This window comes from Meles meles, chromosome 10 (assembly GCF_922984935.1).
Source record: "Meles meles chromosome 10, mMelMel3.1 paternal haplotype, whole genome shotgun sequence".
In the NCBI taxonomy this organism is placed as follows: Eukaryota; Metazoa; Chordata; class Mammalia; order Carnivora; family Mustelidae; genus Meles; species Meles meles.
Window position 1 is genome coordinate 37,692,748 of NC_060075.1, and position 22,886 is coordinate 37,715,633.

Consider the following 22,886-nt stretch of genomic DNA (forward strand, 5'->3'; position numbering starts at 1 on the left):
ACTCTTCTCTGAGAATCCTTGGCTTACTTTCTCTCAAGATGGCAAGATGGGTTTTGGCAGCAACCGGGGTAGCTGTTTCTTTTTTTCACAAGGAAAGGAAGAATCTAGCTTCTGTAAGGCAATGAACAGACTCCCTCACAGTCACTCTGATTGGCTCAGCTGGGACCAGTCACAGTGGGCACCTCTCTGCACCACCCAATCTCTGCAGTGAAGCTCTAACTCCAGGCAGTTCTCCCTCCCTCCTTGCGCCAGGGCTGCGGTCAGTCCCAAATGGCATGCTGCTACTTAGTGAGGGTGGAGTGGTCACCCCAAGATCATTTGGAAACAATTAGGGAAGAAAGAAAGGGGAAGTAGGTGCTGGTAAGTAACCCCCAAATTCACTATACCGTGGAAGGATTGTTCAAGATCACTCTAGCTGCTGTGAGGAGGACAGACTGGAGGAGCCACCACAGAAGGAGGGAGGCTAACTAGTAGATGGTGGCTGGGGTTTAGTCCAGGGCTGGCACAGACTGAGGAGATGCATTTGGGGGAGAGAATTGACTGGACTTAATGATGGACTGGATGATAGAGGAGGTAGTTGTGACCAGATTCTGAGAAATCTCAAGTGCCAGGCTTTGGATGTTATCTTTGTAGGTTGATGGAGGTTTTGGAGTGGGTGGCCTTTTGGGAGAGTAAGAGATTAAGAATTTTTGGTTTTCGATGTCTTTCACTTTCTCTTCCTTCTTTAGTTTTTTGTTTTGTTTTGTTTTTGTTTTTGTTTTTTAGTTTTTACAAATTTACCACAGCATATTCTTTTGCTTTTCTAATGTTTTCCAAATGATGAAAACACCAAAATGAAAATCTGTGATTTCATTAGATTGATTTACTGCTCATCCTGTATCCAAGTCAACTGACTGAAATTATCTTCAAAAAAAAAAGCCTGTTTTCTGTAGCCTAATTTTATAAGCCCAAAAGAACCCAGCTTCACTTAAATCTCAGAACACTGTGAAATTAATATTAACTTAGCTGAATGTTTTCAGTTTGAATTAATATGCTTGCGGTGTCATTCACTCTTCCAAATTGCTATCATCAGGAAGTGAACATATTTTAGCTTTTCAAAGTATCAATTATGAGGCATAAGAGTTCAACTGCAGCTCCTGGTTTAATCCTCTGGCTATCCATCATCTAAAGCATATTGAGAGTTGAATTAAACTTCAAGGATGTAGTATGGCTATTTTTGAAGACTAGGCAAACTATAGCTGTAGTTTGATGCCCTTGATGAAAGTGGACTGGTGTGTTAGTTCTGCACATGAAGTCAGCAAAGCACTTAACATTTTAAAGATTCCATTCTTGTTCTGTTTCAGGTTTGAGTCCGTCCTTTCAAAAAGAATTGCTATTCCTCCATTCAGTAAAGAAGTTCAGGACTTGGCTTTGTTTCATTTTTATATTCCCATGTATTATTTTGTCATCAAAATACAAAATACTTGGTGGGGCTTTTTTCTTTTGGACAAATCCCCATCTTTCTGTTCCTCAGTTTTCTCATCATCTCTTTACCCTTGATGAGGATGAACATTCCTGACTGGAGAGCTCATAACATTATTTTGAGGATCAGGTCAGATGATACATGGAAAAGTTGTGCAGACAGCTAAATTCTACATAAAATGTTTCTTTTCTGGTCATAGCAGTTACTGTTAGTGTCCTTTTGTACTACTGATTCCTCAGCCTTTGTGTAAGGTATGGAGCAATGTGGAAGGCAGGCTGGAAGTGCCAGGCAGTTTATGCTGCGAGAGCAGTCCTAGATCTGCAGCCAGTGGGGGTTGGTGGATAAATAGCCCAGCTCTTTTGCCCTTTGGTGGTAGTGGTGGGTGGAGGGCCACTCCAAGTGTTCTATGCAATCCCCTAGTCCTCAGTAAGGTTGAATTCCAGTTTTCTTAGCAGTAACTTCTTCATTAATGCACACTTTAGTGTTCCTTCGGTTTTATTTTTTACTTCCTATACTGCCATTTCCTGAGTTTACCTGTCAAATAAATGATCTGCACTCAAGTTTTCTTTTACGGTCTGTTTTTGGTGGAACTCAACCTAAGACCCTAGTTTTAATGGTCTTTCAAAAAGTATACAAGCAGCTAGCTCACCACTGATATTCTAGAATTCTCTGGCTTTATCGGCCAGCCTTAGTTCTGGATTGGAATGGAGTCTGTTTTGCCTCCTGACTGCCAGGACTCAAAGGTGTTTACCAGTAAACTCTTCAAGATGTGGTTTCCTAGTAACTTCAATTCTACCTACCATCCCCTGAGTGACTGGACCTTCTAGAGGGGCTGGGTGATACATGAGTCAAGCAGACAGAGATGAAATACCACCTTTATTACTAACAAAATGCTGCTGGAGAGCATGGCATACAGTGTGGGCACTAACAATGAAACCCAAAGTTAGGCAGATTTATCCACACGGTCACAGACAGCGTTGGGTAACTGCTGGCCTCGAACTTCACAGGCAGAGCCTGTCACTCTGAAGTTTGCAGAATGGAGGAGCAGAACAGGGTGTGCTCTCTCGGCAGACTGACAGATCTGAATGAGAAAAAGGAGGAGGAAGGGGCTGAGTCATAGATGCCTCGTTCTTGTTCCAGTCAGAAAATTCATTTTCCTCACTCGTAACAGTGACAGGGGGCAGAAAGAAACCAAGTTATTGTAATGGATTCCTTTTCTTCTGGAAACAAGGTGCTAGGGAAATGGGTATCCTTTTTCCAACACTCCCAGGGTTTTTTTTTGTTCTTAGCTCATTGGGCTTAACTGTTAAATTCAAAGCCAACCAAGAGTGTGACCATCTCCTTGGCAGGAGACCAGCAATCTATCCTGACAGTACTGCTCCCACCACGAGCACATCGCCTTGCTTTTCCCATCTGAATGGCTGAAGAGCATAGCTATTGCCCTCAGAAGGCAGTTCAGTGACTGAAATAATTCCAGGACCATGCTGAACCCTAGCTGAAAGTTCCTCATTTCACTTTGCAGTCCTGTGTCTAACCATGTTGTTTGGACAGTCTATCAGGGGCTCTGAAGAGATTATATGACAATGTGAAGACACCTCAATAAAAAATTTTCAGTAAAACATTGATGTCTGCCAATTTAAATATAATCCCTGTGAATTTCCCAGGGAAAAAAGTTGAAAGATTAGATTCTCTTTTATGCTTGAGTTAAAGATAAAGACATTAGAATCTAAAACTCATCCTTCTTGATTCTTCTCATTCTGAACCAGATGAGTTCTTCATGCCTTGGACAGCACTGTGGGTCTTTCAGCAGCATGGACAGGGTCTCACTAGAACCACTGGTGTGGCTTTTTTCAGAATCTCAAAAGTTAAATTATACACCAAGTTTCTAGTATACTTCATTTAAAAAAATGATTAAAAAAATTTTGAGAGCGAGCGAGCAAGCTGGGGAAGGGGTAAAGGCATGAGGGAGAGGGAGAGGGAGAATCTCAAGCAGACTTTGTGCTGAGAATGGACCCTGACTTCGGGCTTGATCTCACAACCCTGAGATCACGAGTTGAGTGGAAACAAGAGTTGGATGCTCAACCGACTGTGCCACCTAGACGCCTTGATATACCTCATTCTTAAGAGTATCATCAAAACACTTAACACCAACATAACTAAACAAAAGAAAATAAATCAATACCAAGAGCTTCAAGTATTATCAAGACAAAATGATGCTCCCCAAACCCTGCACCTTCCATAACAGAGACTCAAGGATACCTTGATTTCCGCTTCAGCAGGGTGTTGAAGTTCTTGACCAGTAAACTAAAACTGCATTGGGAGGAATCTCCCCCAAGAGGTTACCACTGGTAACATGCTTCACCATTCCTGTGAGGAAAACCAACTGGTAGTTCTCTCAAGGTGACCTTTGAGATTGTAGGAGATAAGAATATGCTATCCCAATCTTTGCCACTCTGACATAAGGATTATTTTGAACTGAAGGCAACTGAGATAAAGTTGGCATAGGATGAGCTCTCTGTGGTACCCTATCTACCTGAAAACAAGACCATAAATTGCCCAAGGTATCTCCCCCCTCCTCCCACCATCCTCCGCTTTTCCATCCTCCACTTTTCATACCAGGAAGGGACTAACAACCTTATCACCAGAGATGAGATGGCACCTCTTTGAGGTCTGTACAAACCTTACTTATCTTACTAGCCCTTACCTACCATTAATTTGCCATGTATTTCCCTTCCTGCCATTTGCTGCCACTAAAAGCTCAGTCTTTTTCATATGTCTTGACAGTTCTGTTTAAATGTACCCTCTTTTGGTATAAGAGCACTCAAACTTAGCTGTTTCTTTGGGGATTTTCTATTCTTTCTGAAAAGCCCCCTATGTAAAACTTTAAAAAAAAAACACATTTATTTACTTGAGAGGAAAGAAAGAGAGTGGGGGAGTGCAGGGGGAGGGGCAGAGAGAGAGAGAGGCAGAGAATCCCAAACAGAATCCACGCTGAGCACAAAACTTGATCTCATTACCCATTAGATCATGACCTGAGCTGATATCACAAGTCAGACACTTAATGAACTGAGCCACCCAGGCACCCCTGTTTAAAACTTTTAATATCAAATAACTTTTTTTGGTTAAAAAAAATTTTTTTAAAAGATTCTATTTAGGGGCGCCTGTGTGGCTGAGTCCGTGAAGTGTCTGCCTTTGGCTCTGGTTGGGGTTCCGAGGTCCTGGGATCAAGCCCTGAGTCGGGCTCCCAGCTCAGCGGAGCCTGCTTCTCCCTGTCCTTCTGCCTGCCATTCTGTCTGCTTGTGCTCTTTCTCTAGCTCTCTGTTAAATAAATAAATAAATAAATAAATAAATAAATAAAATCTTTAAAGAAAATAAAAATAAAAGATTCTATTTATTTATTTGCCAGAGAGTGCACAAACGGGGAGTAGCAGGTAGAGGGAGAGGAGACTCCCTGCTGAGCAAGTAGCCTGATCCGGGACCCCAGGATCATGACTCCAGCTGAAGGCAGCTGCTTAACTGAGGACTGAGCCACCCAGGTGCCCCAATATCAAATAACTTTGTATATTTTTTCTCATATTAATCTGTTTCTTAACAGTTTATTTTGCAGAATCAGCTGAAGAACGTAAGAGGGCAGAGAAGTTTTCTTCCCTGTAAGGTATTTTCATTCTTGCAAAGAAATATTCAGGGATGGCAAGCCCAATTATGAGACTGCTGTGAGAGGTCTCTCTTTCCCATCTCAAATCTTAAAAACCTTTTTACATTTCCTTTCCCCTCTGAGTCCTCTGTCTACAATATCCCTGCCTGATCTGTGGGAATCTAGGCTCTAAATAACCACACGGTTTCCATGCTGGCTTGTGCTGTTGGTCTTTGTTGTGGAATGACAGGCCTATAAAGCCTTTTTTTGAAGGGTAGCTTCTCTTTCATCCCCTCGTTGGTTTTACCTGGAAAACATCCTCAGCAGATTCCTGAACTAAAGCTGCTATGATCATTTCTGCAGCTGAAATTTCTAGGTTTAGCTATGAATCACAAAACCCCCAAAATAACAGTGGGGAGGTAGATATTTATTTCATTCACATAAACGTCTAGGTCATCGCTCAAGGGCTGGCGTAGCCTCAAGACAGGGATCCAGGCTCCTTTGACACTCTTGCCCCATCATGCTTGGTTTGACCTCCCTGTCCCATATGCAGACATCTTTGGCAACAGAGCAGGAAGGGATGAAGGAAAGCAGAGTGCTTTGTCTAGTCTCTTAAGGAAGACTCTTAGAAGCTGTCACACTTGACTCTTCTGCTTACATCTCATTTACCATAATGTAGACACGGAAATGTCCTGAGCTGTGGGAGAATATGGGGAATGTAGTCTTCATTCTAGCTGCCATATACCCAACTAAACTTATTATTCAAGAAATGGAGAATGAATACAGGGGCAACTGGACTACAAGATTAATTGCACGGGTGAGGACAGATACCTCTGTGGAGCCCTCCTCAGCACTCCACCTTCCCTTGCTTTTGACTGGTCCAGGCCTCCAGCAGTATTTCTCTCCATTCTGCCTTTGTCAGCAATAGTGGATATGTTCTGGGGCTTGACTTCCCCCTCTATGCCTTTCAAGGTGGAACAGCTGGATTTGTCACAGTTTAACTTACCTCCTAGTAAGTTAAAATTCCCTAATAAAGGCCTAGTATTTCTAGAGTCTAATGCCATTTTTTTTTTCCTTTTAAATCTTTCTCTTCTTTCTGGCCCAGACATGTACTTACCTGACATTCTGTTCTAGATTTCGTCTAATGGGGTCTTCTGTTTTGAGAGATAAATAACTAGATCTGCTTGGCCAAAAGCAACCATTGTTCAAACAACAACAACAACAACAACAAACAAACAAAAAAACAAAAACAAAAAAAACCTTGGCCAGGGGCACCCAGGTGGCTCAGTCAGTTGAGATTCTGCCTTTGGCTCGGGATGGAGCCCAGCATCGGGCTCCCTGCTCAGTGGGAAGCCTGCTTCTCCCACTCCCTCTGCCTGCCACTCTGCCTACTTGGGCTCTCTCCCTGTCAAAGTAAATAAATAAAATCTTTAACAATAAGAAAAACAACAACAAAACCTTGGCCACTCTCACCTTTCTGAGTTAGGTAACTAGCATGCATTTTCTGATTAGGCTAACAGCCAATCTGGGCTTGGATTCTGTTTATCACTGTCCTTATTGGCTCTCTGTTATGTTTCATGTTTTCTGGTTACCTTCATTTAGTATTAATTTTCAGAATTTCTCAAGCCTGCTCCCTCTGGGCATAGACAGCACTTGTATCTCTATTTACAATTTTAGTGACATCTGGAAACCCATTCAATAATCCCTTGAATAGTGTACTTTCATCTGATTGATCCTCCCCTTTTGAAATGTCCAACCCTTCAGGGTACACTTTGCATCAGTGTTCCAATCGTTAAGAAGGAGTTCCCAATAGTTCTTGACAAGTAGTCTCTATTTTCTGTGTAGCTCTAAGAGAGTCCTTTGCCAGTAGTGGTCTATATTCTTGCTCCCTCTGAGAGTCAACACAGTTGGCTGAGATTTTGCTTCTATTCTTGTTTGATTTTTTTGGGACCAAGTTATTATTTCTGAGCTAAAAAAAAACAAAAAACAAAACAAAAAAACTCCGAACCTCCAAAACATCTACACATTTTAAAAATAACCTCTTATATCTTTTCCCTTTTATCTGTCCTTCAATTTCATTTTTCCTTTTATTTCCATCTAATCTGTTCTCAAAGATCCCAACTTTATCTCCAAAAAACCTTTCTCCTTCACAAGCTTAATTATTCTTAATCTTGCTTTCATTCTTTCATTGCTCCTGGTCTAAAACAAGCATATTCTAGAAACGCCTTACACACTTCCTGAACAAATCTGATTCCTAGACGCACAAGGTTCTAGGTATAGGACTACTGACCTTCTTATCTTTGGTTTTAAAACAATTTAACTCAATTGTGTCTTTAACTTAGGCATTTTCCATTATAATGGCTTTTATTTCTTTGCCTTTTTAAAAAACAAGATTTATTTATTTTGGAGGGGGAGGGGACAGAGGGAGAGTCACTCCCAGGCAGACTCCCCACTGAGGGGCAGAGCTGAAAGTGGGGCTCTCATGACCCCAAGATCATGACCTGAGCTAAAAACACCCAGGTGCCCCTTTTCTCTGGGTTTTTTTTTTTTAAAGGATTTTATTTATTTATTTGAGACAGAGAGAGACAGCAGAGGCAGTGTGAGAGGGAGCAGCAGACTCCCCACTGGGCAGAGGGCTCAATGTCAGGACCCTGAGTTCATGACCTGAGCCAAAGGCAGCCGCTTAACCAACTGAGACGCCTAGGAGTCCCTCTGATTGGTGTTTCATAAGAGATCTGTGCAGATGTCTGCAAAGTTGGAGGCTTGGAAAACTAAAGCCATGGTCAGAGTCTCTAAAATTTACAAATCCAGTCATTTTTGGATCACATGGCAGGGGATGACTTTTTTTTTTTTTTTAAGATTTTATTTATTTACTTGACAAAGATACAGAGAGAGGGAGAGAGAACACAAGCAGGGTGAGTGGGAGAGGGAGAAGCAGGCTTCCTGCTCAGCAGGGAACCCATGCGGGGCTCCATACCAGGACCCTGGAATCATGACCTGAGCCGAAGGCAGATGCTTAATGACTGAGCCGCCCAGGTGTCCCTGGGGGATGACTCCTGAGACTCATTACAGGCCACATGACTTCAAGATTAGTCTGGTATTAACTGTTGAAAACTGCAACTTCAAACTCCAGTACTCTTATAGCACACATGCTATGTAAAGAATGTACTGTAGAAGAAATGACAGCATTAGAAAATCATCATTTTGCAGTCACTAGAAAAAATAATAGGTAACAATTACCAATGAATACTAAGTGAGTTAGATAAAAGATTGATGGGAAACTTTATAATGATGCACTGACTGACAACACCTGAGTGGACTATCAGCTCTAAAATCTCTAAAAACTGGTACCTGCGATATTATGTGCCTGATGTGATGCAACAGCAACAGTATTTCTTATAAATTATTTGTGCAAGTAAGTTTTTGAACACAAATTTACTGGAATTTAAGTCCACCAGTCAGCAGGAAAAATGGGTGATAGAGGAACATGTTAAATGACACAGAGCATATGATCATCTAAATCCAGAAAGTGAGATAATGGGCTTAGTTTCTTTAGCAAAAAAGTGACATATTAAGAGGAAGGGAGCACAAACTGTATAGATTATAAGACCCTTAAGAACCATACCAACCAAATGCAATATATGAATCTCACCTGGGACCCAATTTTTTTAAGAGATTTTATTGATTTGAGAGAGTATGAGCATGAGATGAGGGAGGGGCAGAGGGATAAGGAGAAGCAGACTCCCCACTGAACAGGGAGCCTGATTCAGGGCTTGATTTCAGGATCTGACATCATGACCTGAGCCGAAGGCAGCCACCTAACCAACTGAGCCACCCAGGTGCTCCATGGGACCTGTTTTAAATAAACCAACTGTTAAGGAGTTTTAGATTACCCAAATGTTAACAACTCACCACATTCACTTTAGCATCTTCTCTCTACACATTCACACTTGTTTTCTGAGAGCAAGTTGCAACCAAGATGCTCTCTTACCTGTAAGTTTAACTGTGTATTACCTAAAGACATGGACATTCTCATATATAACCACAGTACAATTGTCAAAATCTGGCAATTAACACCAATTTACAATAGCTACCTACCTTATTAAAAGTGTACTATTTGTCCCACTAGATCTTTTACAGCAAAAGAAAATTTTTTCTTGGTCCAGAATCTAATCCAGGATCACATGTAGTATTATCTCTTTAGTTTCCTTTAATCTAAAAGAGTATTTCAGTCTTTGTTTTTCATGACCTTGACTTTTGAAGAATAAAGGCCAATTATTTGGTTGACTGTCCCTCAACTTGGGTTTGATTAATGTTTCCTTGTTATATTCATGTTAATGCATTTTTGGAAGGAATCCTCAAACATGTTTTGTCTTCCTCAGTGCATCTAATTAGGAAGTATACAGTATCTGTCCTGTAACTGATAATACTGTAAAAGAACATCTTGAGAAAGCTAGGGAAAACTGAAAACATAGGATATTATAAGTTAATTTTGTTAGATGTCATAATGGTATTGTGTTTATGTTTTTAAAAAATGGTATTGATCTGCTAATGATAGATACATGTAGAAGACGAGGCTTGACACCCATTTCTAGGGAGTTTGGTTACTCTATGCAGAAAGCAATAATGATAATATAGTCAGATTTATACTTTTCTGAAATTGCTTCCAATTTGTGCATTCCCCAGGTCTTTGAGCATTTTTCCTTTCTTTTACTGGCTCCTCTTTTTGGTCACTATAAATCTTCCCCAGTGTAGTCAAATTCTTGTTGGATAAAGAAAGCCTGTGGGGGAGGAAATTGAAATTACTGACTGAAACTAACTTTATAAATAATTTGAACATTTCATTTCTTTGTGATTTATGCATCCCCTTTATTTAAAAAAGAAAAAAAAATTTTTAAAGCAATCTTTTCACCTAATGTGGGGCTCAAACTCATGACCACTGAGATCAAGAGTCACATGCTCCATTAGCTGAGCCAGTCAGGTGCCCCAAATGTCTTCCTTATTATAAATAATTGAGTCTAATGAAATGAGATCATTTATAATGATTACATAGTAAAACTTTATAGCCCAAAATGCAAAAAGTCTCATTTTATTTTTTGGAAAGTACTTTTTAAAATTTTATTTCACCAAGGAGTAATCCTTTGCTGATGTTCAAATTTAAACTATTCTTCTGACTTTGTCTCATAAGTGAAAAAACATGAGAAGTTGCATTTTCTTCTAGTTTTTCTGTGGCATTTTCTTCTAGTTTTTCAAGCCCTCATGTAGTAGCAACTGGTTCAAAATACTGCTTTGTTTCAAAGCATGCAGTTTAGATATATCTTCACTGATGATGGTAATATTTCCATTTTGTTCCTGAGCTGTCAGGTCACTTTCACTGTCAGACAGTGTACATAGTAGAGTGTCGTTTTCATAGGTTGGAAAATAATACCTGAAAACAACCACAGATATAATGAATAACCAAACTATAACTCATCCAGAAAAGTTTCTAGGCAGTTGACATACACATTAGTATAATTCTGCTGGGTTTCCTTGCCAACAGTTTCAACAGCATTTTGCAAATGTGGTATGGGAGACAACTTCTGAATTACTTTTACTTTGACCTTTACTGGCTGATACCAGTCTTAGCTGCATCCTTGCTAGCTGCCCATTCAGCCTCTGTCTGATATTCCCGTTAAGAACTCACTATCTGAAAAGGCAGCTTACTCCAGTATTGGGCAGCTAGTTGTTAGAAAAATGCCATGGATGAAGCTAAAAATGAATCCCCTTCCTTTCTATTCAAAGGTTCCAGTTCTTCCCTAGAGATTACCAAAACTCAAATATGGCTACTTTTTCATACATGAGTCCTTTAAATACCTGATGAAAACACTGTTTCCTTTGAATGTGTGTGTGTTCTACCCAACCTAATCACTACTGGTTCCCTCACTGTAGGTGAATAAAAATTAAAACATTTATAGAATTTTACGTCTATTATTCTGGTTCCTTTTCTGGACACACTTAGGAGTTAGTTATGGAGTATCTCTAAAAATTTCAACTTATTTAAGAATTACAGGAACAGGGTCTCAGGCAATCCAGGACTGACTTTGTCTCTCACAAATCGGGGATTTTCTTTCTTGCATTCTTTTTTTTTTTTTTTTAATATTTTATTTATTTATTTGACAGAGACAGAGGTCACAAGTAGGCAGAGAGGCAGGCAGAGAGAGAGGGAGAAACAGGCTCGCCGCGGAGCAGAGAGCCCGATGCGGGGCTCGATCCCAGGACCCTGAGATCACGACCCGAGCCGAAGGCAGAGGCTTAAACCACTGAGCCACCCAGGCGCCCCTCTTGCATTCTTTTTTAAGAAGATTTTATTTATTTATTTATTTGAGAGAGAGAGAAAGAGACAGAGAGAGCGAGGGAGTGAGAGCAGGGGGAGGGATAAAGGGAGAACCTCAAACACATTCCATGCTGAGTACGGAGCCTGATGTGGAGCTCAATCTCATGACACTATGATCATGACCTGAGCTGAAATCAAGAGTTGGGACGTTTAATTGCATGAACCACCCAGGTGCCCTGAAATCTGGGATTTTCTAGAGGAAAATCTAGAGCTTTGGGGCTAGTGTTGGAGGAGGGGTGGGGGCACTTATTTAACATTTCCTAAGAAGAGAGGAACCTCCAGGCAGCTAGAACCCTACAACCTCTCCGAGGTTCTCTCAGCTGAGGATGTCCAGACTGCTGTGAGAACCAGCCCAGATGGCTGAACTAGCAAAGGATATCTGGGAGTCTGATACCACCTCCATAGTATCAGACAGATCAGTGGACCAACTGCTTAACATTTATAAAGTTCTGAGATGCAAAATATATACCAAAAGCCCTAATAGTTGTGTACTCTTTGGCAGAATAATTTTATTTCTAGGTTTATCTAAATGAAAAATTAGACAAGTTTGCAACAATGCAGGCATATGGATATTCACTGTATTACTATTTAAAGATTTTATTTTATTTATTTGACAGAGAGAAATCACAAGAGAGGCAGGCAGAGAGAGAGGAAGGGAAGCAGGCTCTCCGCTGAGCAGAGAGCCCGATGCGGGACTCAATCCCAGGACCCTGAGATCATGACCTGAGCTGAAGGCAGCGGCTTAACCCACTGAGCCACCCAGGCACCCACTGTATTACTATTTAAAAGAGCAAAATGCAAGAAACAACCTCAATATCTAGGAAATTAGGGTATGTCTATTGAATGGGATATCTGACAACCATTAAAAATGATGCAATTGATATGTATTAGATATAAAAAATGCATACAATAATCTGTTAACAAAAATATAATGAAAAAAATCTTTACTTCTATACTTACATCTTTTTCTTCATACCACAAAATACTAGAGTTGGTTATACTTATAAAAGGGGATTCCTTTAAAAATAAGGTTTTTTGAAGATTTTTGCTCTTTTATATAAATGTATCTTTCTCTTCATTTAGGTTTGGAGAAACTGAATAATGGAACAAATAAGGGATATGGAGCAAAGAAGTATATGCTTGGTTGAGTAGTACTCACTCTGGTTGATCCCATGTCTTTCTTTCAGGAAGCAGTGATGTATGTTTAGCTTCTTCCATATGAGTCCTTAACTCTGCTTTGGATTTGAATTTCACATGGCAGCCATAACATCTACATTGGTGAATTTGTCTCCGGATGAAATTGACCAGTTTTACTTGCTGGTAGAAATTTAATCCTGAAATATGATAGTTTATACAATCATCAGACAACTGGTCAGGCCTATTTTTGAACTGTTATAATTTTTTAGAAGAGCCAATTCTTTTTTTTTTTTAAAAGGTTTTATTTATATTTTTGAAAGAGGAAGAGAGAGAGAGTGAGCACGAGCAGGGGGAGAGGCAGATGGACAAATAGACTTTGCGCTGAGTATGGAGCCTAAGGTGGAGCTTGATCCCAGGATCCTGTCATCATGACCTGAGCCAAAGTCAATTGCTTAACCATCTGCACCACCCAAGTGCCTGAGCCACTTCTCTTTATTGACCAACCTGAAGAGGCACTACAATTATAAAGAATAATAGATATCAACAATAACAGCTATTACTTATATAGGGCTTATGTGCTAGCCACTGTTCTAACCAGTTTCCATGCATTAATACATTTAATTCTTACAGAACTCTACCACATAGGTAGTATTATCATATCCACATTATCTATTAGGAAACTGTCCAAGGTTGCACAGCTAGTGGGTGGTAGAGTCAGCATTTGACATACATACATGTCTGTCAGAAGAGCAAAGTAAAGTAACACTTTCCAGAGTCTAGGAAAGTAGTCAGTCAGTAAGCTGAGGTGTGGGAAGTGAGCTTTCTACTGCCTTTGATCCATTAACAAGTCAGTAATTTACATCTTCATGCCCCTAATCTTTCCATCATACTTAAACTGAGAATGATACAACTGGGTCCATCTGTGACAAATAATCTAGCTACACTGTCAAGCAGTATAGTAGCTGTTTTATATACATTGTCCACTCCCTTCACATTCCGTTGACCTGAGGCCTTATGTCACACAGCCAGCCAGTAAGTGCTGGAGCTGTACTATGAACACTAGTCTGCCCTCAAAAATCTATGGGCTTTCTCTTAGCCGCTTCCACTTTATTTAGAATAGATACTAATCATTAGCTTGTATTTTATTTGAAGGATTCATATATGTAGGAAAGAAGAAAGACCATATGAAATAAAAAACCATATTTGAATATTACAGTTCAAAATGGTTGTGAATCACTGCTTCAGGCAGTCCCATTGAGACCATCTGTGGAGAGACACATTTGGCTGTGCATTCTCCAATCACGACTACTGAACAAGGCATCATTTACAGGAGTGTGTATAAAAACGCAACATCATGGAAAACAACTTCTGAATCAAACTCACCAAGTTCTGACTTTATTTTGAGGAGATCAAACTCGTGAGCATCCTAAAAAAGGAATGAATATCTGTGAGCATATAAATTATTTAATCTTTCAGGCTGAAGTTATAAACAGACGGCTTATTCATAGGAGTTTGAACACTGTTGAAACTCAGTCTCAGTTCATCATGTTCTGCTTTTGAAGTATTCGAAATATAACTGCTTCCCCCAACCACATCCAACTACTTTTTAAAGCACAGTCCAAACAAGTCATGCCAATCAGTTGAAACATTTTAATTATTCACAGTTTGTATCTACAGTTTTCACAATTTACTATGTATGCATTCTGCAATCTGACAAAAGTGTCCTCAGTCTGTGGTAAAATGTGGCCCTATTTACTGTATTATGTGCCTGGACTACAATTATGGATATAGGTCCTTTGCTACACAAGCAGATAGGTAATTTTACAAATCTGCTTTTCATTTTATGCTGTTAAACACACTGTTAATTGCAAATTTCTCTTCACTGACATCTTTCCATAAATTTTATTTCTTTTGATTTTTACAATGCAGCCTTATTCTGTTTCACTCGTGCAATCCTTTATGGGTAAATGTTTGAACTTAAAGCTTACAGAGAATAAAGACCATCTAACTTCCTATGAAGGCATTCAATGTAACATCAGAAGCAGGATAATTAGGAAATCCATGGTACTTTATGACTGAAAGTGACTGAGCAGAGGGTGAGGACACAGGTCAAGGATGTTGCAAAGGAAATTTCCTATACATGGTAGGGGTATTAAGACTCCTTTCAATTCAAAGATATTAGGATATTATTAACTAAATTTAAACACTGAAAACTATACACATATACTATTAGCAACCTGTTTCAGAGAAAACGACTCTCTGCTTTCTTAAGGGTAAATACTCATGGCCTTTCACATACATTCTATTTTTTTTTAATGGAACTAAGAAGAGTGTTTCTGAATGAGAGCAGGGAGAAGGTGGGTGAAACAGGATAATCTGTGTCACTGTTGGCAGAGATGGCTGGGGGAGGGTAGGGAGAGCAAATCGGAATCATCCAGTAATATATATATATTTTTAAAGATTTTATTTATTTATTTGACAGAGAGAGATGACAAGTAGGCAGAGAGGCAGGCAGAGAGAGAGGAGGAAGCAGGCTCCCTGCTGAGCAGAGAGCCCAATGCGGGGCTCGATCCCAGGACCCTGAGATCATGATCTGAGCCGAAGGCAGAGGCTTTAACCCACTGAGCCACCCAGGTGTCCCCCATCCAGTAATATTTTTTAATTATAATCACTCCTCTACCTTTAAGCTGCAGTACTGTCATGACTCATTAGATGTCCCCCCCACCCCCACTTCACCCGCACTGTCCAGCTGAGGATCAGAGTTGTTGGGAGTGTGTCATCTCTCAGATATACTGGGGTGGAAAAAGGTTTAAAACTACCAGCTTCAAGCTTCATTATAACATAAAAATAGGCATCCAGAAAGGAACACACGAACTGGAAATACCCTCAAATTTCTTCCCTCCAAATTCTTACAACTGCAGGAGCTGCACACTCACATCCTATACCGTCTGCCTCTACATTGCCCATGCCCCACTGCCCACTTCCCCCAAGGGCTTCGTGAACCCTTTCCTGCTTTCTTTGTTCACTAGCACAGGAGGCAGTGGAAAAAGATGCAGAACCCGTCCATATCTTGAGTACTGTTACTCATGGTTACAGGCCCCACATTCTAAGCTAGAATTATCTCATAAACATCTCAGAGGCAGGATGGCATCAGTGTTCTGTGAAATCCCACCCTAACAGTTTGCACAGGTCTTGTGCATTGTACTAAATTGCCCTGAGTTCTGGTTCTTCTTGATGGATTGGGCCTGTCTTTTCTGTTTTGCCTATAGAACTTTCTTTTTCATAAAAGATTTATTTATTTATTTGGGAGAGGGGAAGGAGAGGGTAAGAGTGAGCACAGGAGGAGGGGCAGAGGGAGAGAATTTTTCAAGTAGACTCTACGCTGAGTGTGGAGTGGAACTCGGGGCTCGATCTCACAACCCTGAGTTCATGACATGAGCTGAAACCACGAGTTGGATGCTTAACCAACTGAGCCATCAGGTGCCCCACTCACAGCACTTTTAGGAATAGGATAATGACAAACTAAACATAAGCTGATAAGACTGCAATCATGATCAGTGTCCCTGTCAGAACAAAACAAAATTCAAATGAATAAAAGTATCTCACCTCCATGTGGACACATAATTTCTCAATGGTTTCTGCTTGCTTTTCACAAAATAGGCAGACAGCAGAGTCAGGGCGTTCTTCCCAATCAGACCAGTCACTGTGTTAAAAAGAAAACAGCAAATAGAGAGATTCTCCTCATTAAGAGGGTGTACTAAGCAGTCACTTGTTATTACTTCCTCCTCCCTGGGAAACCCTGCCACTCTCTTTCAACTCTGACATTTTTGTAAAGATTGTCACATCATATTATAATTTTTTGATATAGTTTTTGAAATTCAAAGCAGCACCATGAAATTAATATAAATAGTGAACAGGTGCTGCTCCATTTTCTTCTATTTGCTTCTCTTCTGAGCAGCTATTTTACTACAGAATCAGTTTAATGTCTTTCTGACACAACTAGGTTTAATTCGCAAAGGAGGCATATCAGTAGATGCGATGCTCCCTCTCATTAGCCACAACCACTAAGTACACATGCTGTGAGGTGCGATGCTGGGAGTGTGTCTCCGCATGACAAAAGGCAAACCATGTATCCTTCATGTGAGAAATACTGATCATTTTAAATGGTGCAAGTATTAAATCTGGCCATAAACAGAGAGGTCAAAAACCACACAGGACCCATGTTACCATTCCTGTCTACTCCCCATCCCCTGGTTTACTCTGAAGACACTATCAACTTCTTGTCATTCCTAAGCCCGGAAAACTGAAATCCCAGGAGAGAAAAAAGGCCAAACATCTTTGAAGGAAAAGAGGATGAGTAACAGGGAATCCTTTAAGGTTGAAAAGAACACTTCCCAAGTTTGTAATTCCAAGGAAAGAAGCTGTGAATATTTTAACTAGGTCAATGGGATGCACATGGAACAAGGTTAATTCCGTTACATTCTCTACTCCAATGACAAGCAGTATGGAGACTTCAAAGGTGTGTAACTTCAAGATCTGGGCACCAACCAAGTGAGCAAAATACCAATGAAATGTATCTTTCTCTGCATTATTTTTTAATTGTGTGTTCAATTAACAGCTTTTTAAAAAACTTTTGAAATTTTATTTTTATTTATATATTTATTTTTAAGGATCTTATTTATTTATTTGAGAGAGTGATAGACAGGAAAAGCAGGGATGGGGGAGTTGGGGAAGGGAGAGGGAGAAGTACACTTCCTACTGAGCAGGGAGGCACGGGGCTCGATTCTAGGACCCTAGGATCATGACCTGAGCTGAAGGCAGATACTTCACCAACTGAGCCACTCAAGAGCCCCTAAAGTTTGTTTTTTTAAAAATTAATTAATTTATTTTTAAAGATTTTATTTATTTATTTGAGAGAGAGCGGAGGAGGAGGAGCAGAGGGAGAGGGACAAGCCGACTCCACACTGAGCAAAGAGCTTGATGTGGGACTCGATTTCATGACTTTGATATCAAGACCTGAGCCAAGACCAAGAGTCAGATGCTCAACTGTGTCACCCAGTCACCCCTCAATTAACAGTTCTAATGGCAAGACACTATTTAGCTGGAATAACAGTTCCTTTAGTGATTTTTATGTCAAAGTTACTTGGAATTCAAGTTTTTGCACTATTACATGGACGGATGATGACAAAGAGAGAAAGTTTTCTTTGTTTCTATTCTCTTCAGAATAATCACCTTAAACCAAACTATAGAATTGTTTTCCTTCTCTTAAAACACAGCAATTAATTAGCAGCCATAACAAATCTTACTCTTCCTGATGGTCTAGCAACTCCCGATCATCTTCCAGTTGAACTTCCTCCCACGACTTTCCAAGTTCCTGTTGTGGGAAGAACAGAGAGATTAGGGAAGATGGAGGGAGCAGGGGGAAGAGGAGAAAGGAGAGAGAAAATAGATACAAAATTAAAATAATAAAACCCACTCAAAGCCACATACTCACTGGTTTTAAATCAATATAAGTAGGATTTATTAAAACAGTTATTTCAGTGACAAGGAAGGATATATCCTAAAATGCTTTTAATAGGTTTTTCTTTTTGGAGAAGCAATGATATTCTTTCAATCAAATTCCTTTCTCTTACATGTAAACCAGTTTCTCACCCCGGATGCACATTAGAATCTTTTGGGGACTTCTTTTAAAAAACCAAAAATATCTCTTGATGGGGCCTGTGAAACACCCACGTAGCTGAACTGTTTCTCCCCGAGGTCCACTAAAGTCTATTTTTCAAATAGCAGCCACAGTGATCTTTCTACAGGACACTTCCTTGTTTGTATAAACCCTCCTATGGCTTTTTACCACACTTTTAGAACAAAATTCAGAGAACTTATCATGGTGTGAAAGATCTGCGTGTTCTGCCCTGGCTCCTTCTTCGTCACTATGCCCCATGACCTTTTCTCTGGCTCGATTTGCTTCAGACAGATCAGTGTCTTCGCTATCCCTTGAAAGCAACAAGCTCACCTCCACTGGCTACTTTTGGACTTGTTGTGTTATCTGCCTGAACATTGCTTTCCCGCGTAACCGTGTGGCTCAGTCGTGGGGGCATCTGCTTAAATGTTGCCGCCTCTTCTGACTCCTCTGTCTAAAACAACACCCCTTTTCCCAGTTACTTTTTATTCCCCTATGTTTTATTTTATTTTTTTAAAAGATTGTATTTATTTATTTGACAGAGATCACAAGTAGGCAGGTGGGGGGGGGTGCGGGGGGAGAGCAGGCTCCCGCTGAGCAGAAGCCTGATGCGGGGCTTGATCCCAGGACCTTGGAATCGTGACCTGAACTGAAGGCAGAGGCTTTAACCCACTGAGTCACCCAGTTGCCCTGATGTTTTATTATTTTTTTAAAACATCAATCACTTCCTGAAATCAGTTCTGTGTATCTGTATGTTTTCTCATTTGGTATTCGTTTTCTCCACCAGAATGTCCATGAGGACATGGACTTTGTTCATTGTTCTATTTCCAGAGCCAGGCATATATGGTAAGTACTAGAAAATACTTTAAAAACTGAATTGTAACTGAAAAAGTCTAAAAATTCAATGCCAATTTAGATCCTACCTCAAAAGGTTTTTATAAGGTGACTAAATAAATTAGTTCACATACATGCAAACCTCAGAGGTATTGCAGGTTTGGTTCCAGACTACCCCTGTAAGGCAAGTCGAATGAATGTTTTGGTTTCCCAGTGCATATAAAAGTTATGTTTACATTATACTGCAGTGTATCATGTGTGCATAATGTGTGCATTACATCTAGAAAAACACTGCGTATACCTTAACTAAGTATTGTGAGAATTACCAAAATGCAGCTCAGAGACATGATGTGAGTGAATGCTGTTGAAAAAATGGCACGGATAGAGTTGCTCAATCCTTCAGGACTGCCATAATCCTTCAATTTGTAAAAATCCATGAAGCACAATAAGCGAAGTGCAATAAAACTAGTTATCCCTCTATATAAAGTACACGGCAGCAGGCAATTGTAAGTACTCAAACATCTACTTCAATGCCTTTTATCTTTTATCTGGAGAGGTTGCACCCTTGTAGGGCTGGGTTTGGCAAACTTAGTCATAGTTTCAGCAAAACTTTATGAGCAGGAATGATTTCTTTTGGCCTAACCATTTATCTTTTCTATTCTTGAATCATTTATTTCTCCTCATTTTTCTTCTTTCTCCATCCAATTTCCCCACTGTGCCATGAGAAAGCAGACAGTGCACTAAAGAAGGATGTAGAACAATAATGGGTACCATTCCAAGCAGCTAAACTATGGTTACAGTCAAGCCCAACCTGAGCTGTTATAAATACAGACGTTCTTGTTTGATATTCCTCTTTTGGAAAAAAATAACTAAAATTCACTCTCAGTTTTGAACTTGTTTTCTTTTCTCAAAAAAGGTATTCATTTAATGAAAAACAAAGAACTATAAGATCCATTATGATTTAGGGGGAAAAGAAAATCTATCATTCGTCAACTTAATGAGAGGTTTTGAGGCTGTCATTATCTATCAGCTAAATGATGCATAAATTCAGACACGCAGAGATTTACCATAATGTCATTAGAGATAGTAATTTGGACTCTATAATGTACTTCCCAGAGTGTCATGAAGTGTCTGAACCTCATTATGGACATCAGGAATGGCTTCAACACTGCCAACAGGATCTCTATTAGTTGGAATTTTTGGTGATGAAATTAAATCTTTCATGGATTACTTGGTCTCTCTGGACTTGTACTTAAAGGTCATTGCTGCAGGATATTATTCAAAGAAGGGCCATCTGTGGTATTACCATTTTCAATGAGAGGGACAAATGTTGCTTACCAATAAATGTTTTGGCCAAAGAGACATAAAATAACTTTTAGTGGGGGTGCCTGGATGGCTCAGTGGATTAAGCCGCTGCCTTCAGCTCAGGTCATGATCTCAGGGTCCTGGGATCGAGCCCTGCATCGGGCTCTCTGCTCCGCAGGGAGCCTGCTTCCTCCTCTCTCTCTGCCTGCCTCTCTGCCTACTTGTGATCTCTCTCTCTCTCTGTCAAATAAATAAATAAAATCTTAAAAAAAAAAAAAACTTTTAGTGTCAAACTTCCAAACCCAAAGAATTATTTTGCAACTTTCTGAGTATTCAGTATAACATGGAGGGATTTTCCTAGGCAACAGCACTAACCATTGACCACTTGAGAGGAAAATGGAACTTGGTGTTCATTAGTTTATTAAGAAACAAGTGGTTTGCATGTGACACTGGCCCAGACTTTCCTAGAATGCTCCACCTCGTGTAGTCAAATATATATGATTTATTATAGGAATAAGACCCAAAAAAGAAAAAAAAAGGCACAGACTCTCTAATTAAGATGCTATGCTTGCTAATGAATCATGTTCGGAAAGCAAAGATTTCAAGAAAAACAAAGTTTGGAAGGCATATCAGTAAAGATGTTCAGCACACCCCCTCAAACCCTTACATCAGATGGTTTATGATCAATGAGAGGGTGGGCAAGAAAAACAAAACAAAAAAAATCTCCTTCACCTGGCATCCCTACCGTTCTAACACAGATACTTATATGTACCTACATGAAAAACCCATTATAAGAGAAAAAGAAATGTTTTATTTTTTATTTTTTCAAGTTTTTTATTTAAATTCTAGTTAGTCGAGAAGTGTTTTACATGGTGGGGGGGGGGGCACTTGGATGGCGCTTGGTTGGTTAAGTGTCTGCCTTCAGCTCAGGTCATGACACCAGGCTCCTGGGATGGAGCCCTGTGTCAAGCCTGCTTCTTCCTCTTCCTCTGCTGTTCTCTGCACCACACCTCCCACACTTGTGCTCTCCTCTCTCTCAGATAAATAAAATCTTAAAAAAAAAAAAAAAGTGTTCTAAATGTAAATAATTTCATTAGAAAGAACTATACGAGAACTATAAAAACAGGTTAAGAGCCAACTTCTATTACAGCTGGCTTTGTATATCTTCAATAATAAAAAATACAAATAAAAAATGATAAAACCACTGCAAAAATAATTTCCTTTAGGAAAACTTAGGGCTTGAAACATGAATGCCTTAGGACTAGGTAGCTGACGGTTCAGTGATGATGGCAGGGGCATCTGAATGTGAAACTGCCTGGGAAATTGTCCTCTTGACCATCTCCACTATTCACTGAACACTTTTGTTTGTGAGAAAACAGAGAGAACCCATAGTGAGCAATCTAGACTATGCATAGTGACTTTTTATGAATTTGCAAGTCTATTATTATTAAAAAACTGATATAAATTATTAAGTATGGAAATTATCTCACCTAAGGAAAAAAAGGGAATCTGTCAATTTGCTGAGCTCAGAGGAGAGCCAAAAACCACCTCTGTGCCTAAGGTCTCCCACCTTAGATGACTATTAGAGTCCAGGATATCCTGGATGCTGCCATCACTGCTGCCTGGAGATTCTGCTCTGAGTGGAGGAGGAGAACTCTGTTGGCACTTACCTGCTACAGGAGAGGTTCAAACATTAACTTTGTAAACCCCATCCCGAGGTGCTGAAATTATGTGCTTAAGTGTCTGTCTCGCATATGGCCTCAGTAGTAACTTAAATCAACCACCATAACTTTAATCAATCACCTTGTCTGTAATATTTTTTTTTTCCTGTTCCACCAATGTCTCGTACTGGAAGGCACTCGAATGTGTGTAGAATGTATGAAGCCAATGTAAGTGCTTCTTGGAGGGAAGAGGTGTGAGAAATGGATGTGTAGACCCTGAGGGCTAATACAACAGTTTTTCACTCTTTGGCTCCACATTCATCAATCATGTAAGCCTTGTCCCTCAGAGGAATACACAGTGAGTATCTGGGCAGCATTTTCCCCCCTCCTTTTTAAAACTAAAGCAATGAAAAAAAAACAAAAAAAACAACAACAACAACAACAACAAAAACTAAAGCAATGTCACTATTCACTGCTTAAGTAAACTTTTAGAAGAACTTATTCTTCATATTATTTTTGTGAAATATTAAGTATTTTCATTAATGGGGTCTAAAAGGAAACAAATGATGCTGAGCAATCTCTGACCCTCATTTTTCTCTAATTACACAGTGCTTAGTATTTGGAACAGTATTTTATATACTCATTCTATATATTGTACCTTTTATCAACAACAATACTCAGGATAGTATTAAGGTTGATAGTTCTGGTAAGTCCTTCTCTATGTTAGGACATTTCTACATCTTTAGAGACGTTATTAGCTTCTTCAATCCTTTTCTTTTTTAAAAAGGATTTTATTTATTTAC

At 39.7% G+C, this 22,886-nt stretch overlaps 1 protein-coding gene across 3 annotated transcripts in view; it reads right to left on the reverse strand.

Moving 5' to 3' along the window:
* Positions 1-2,325: 2,325 nt before the first annotated feature.
* Positions 2,326-22,886, reverse strand: part of ZNF277 (zinc finger protein 277) — a 108,760-nt gene continuing 88,199 nt past the window's right edge. For 2 of the 3 annotated variants that reach the window (XM_046021216.1, XM_046021215.1), the window contains 5 exons: positions 17,913-17,980; positions 16,213-16,309; positions 13,990-14,032; positions 12,629-12,803; positions 10,189-10,524 (listed from right to left, as the gene is read on the reverse strand). In XM_046021216.1, the coding sequence (XP_045877172.1) occupies positions 10,338-10,524; positions 12,629-12,803; positions 13,990-14,032; positions 16,213-16,309; positions 17,913-17,980 (570 nt within the window). In that variant the 3' untranslated portion in view covers positions 10,189-10,337. Of the gene's footprint in view, positions 2,544-9,194; positions 10,525-12,628; positions 12,804-13,989; positions 14,033-16,212; positions 16,310-17,912; positions 17,981-22,886 lie in introns of those variants that run through there. The other variant, XM_046021214.1, reaches the window with a different exon arrangement.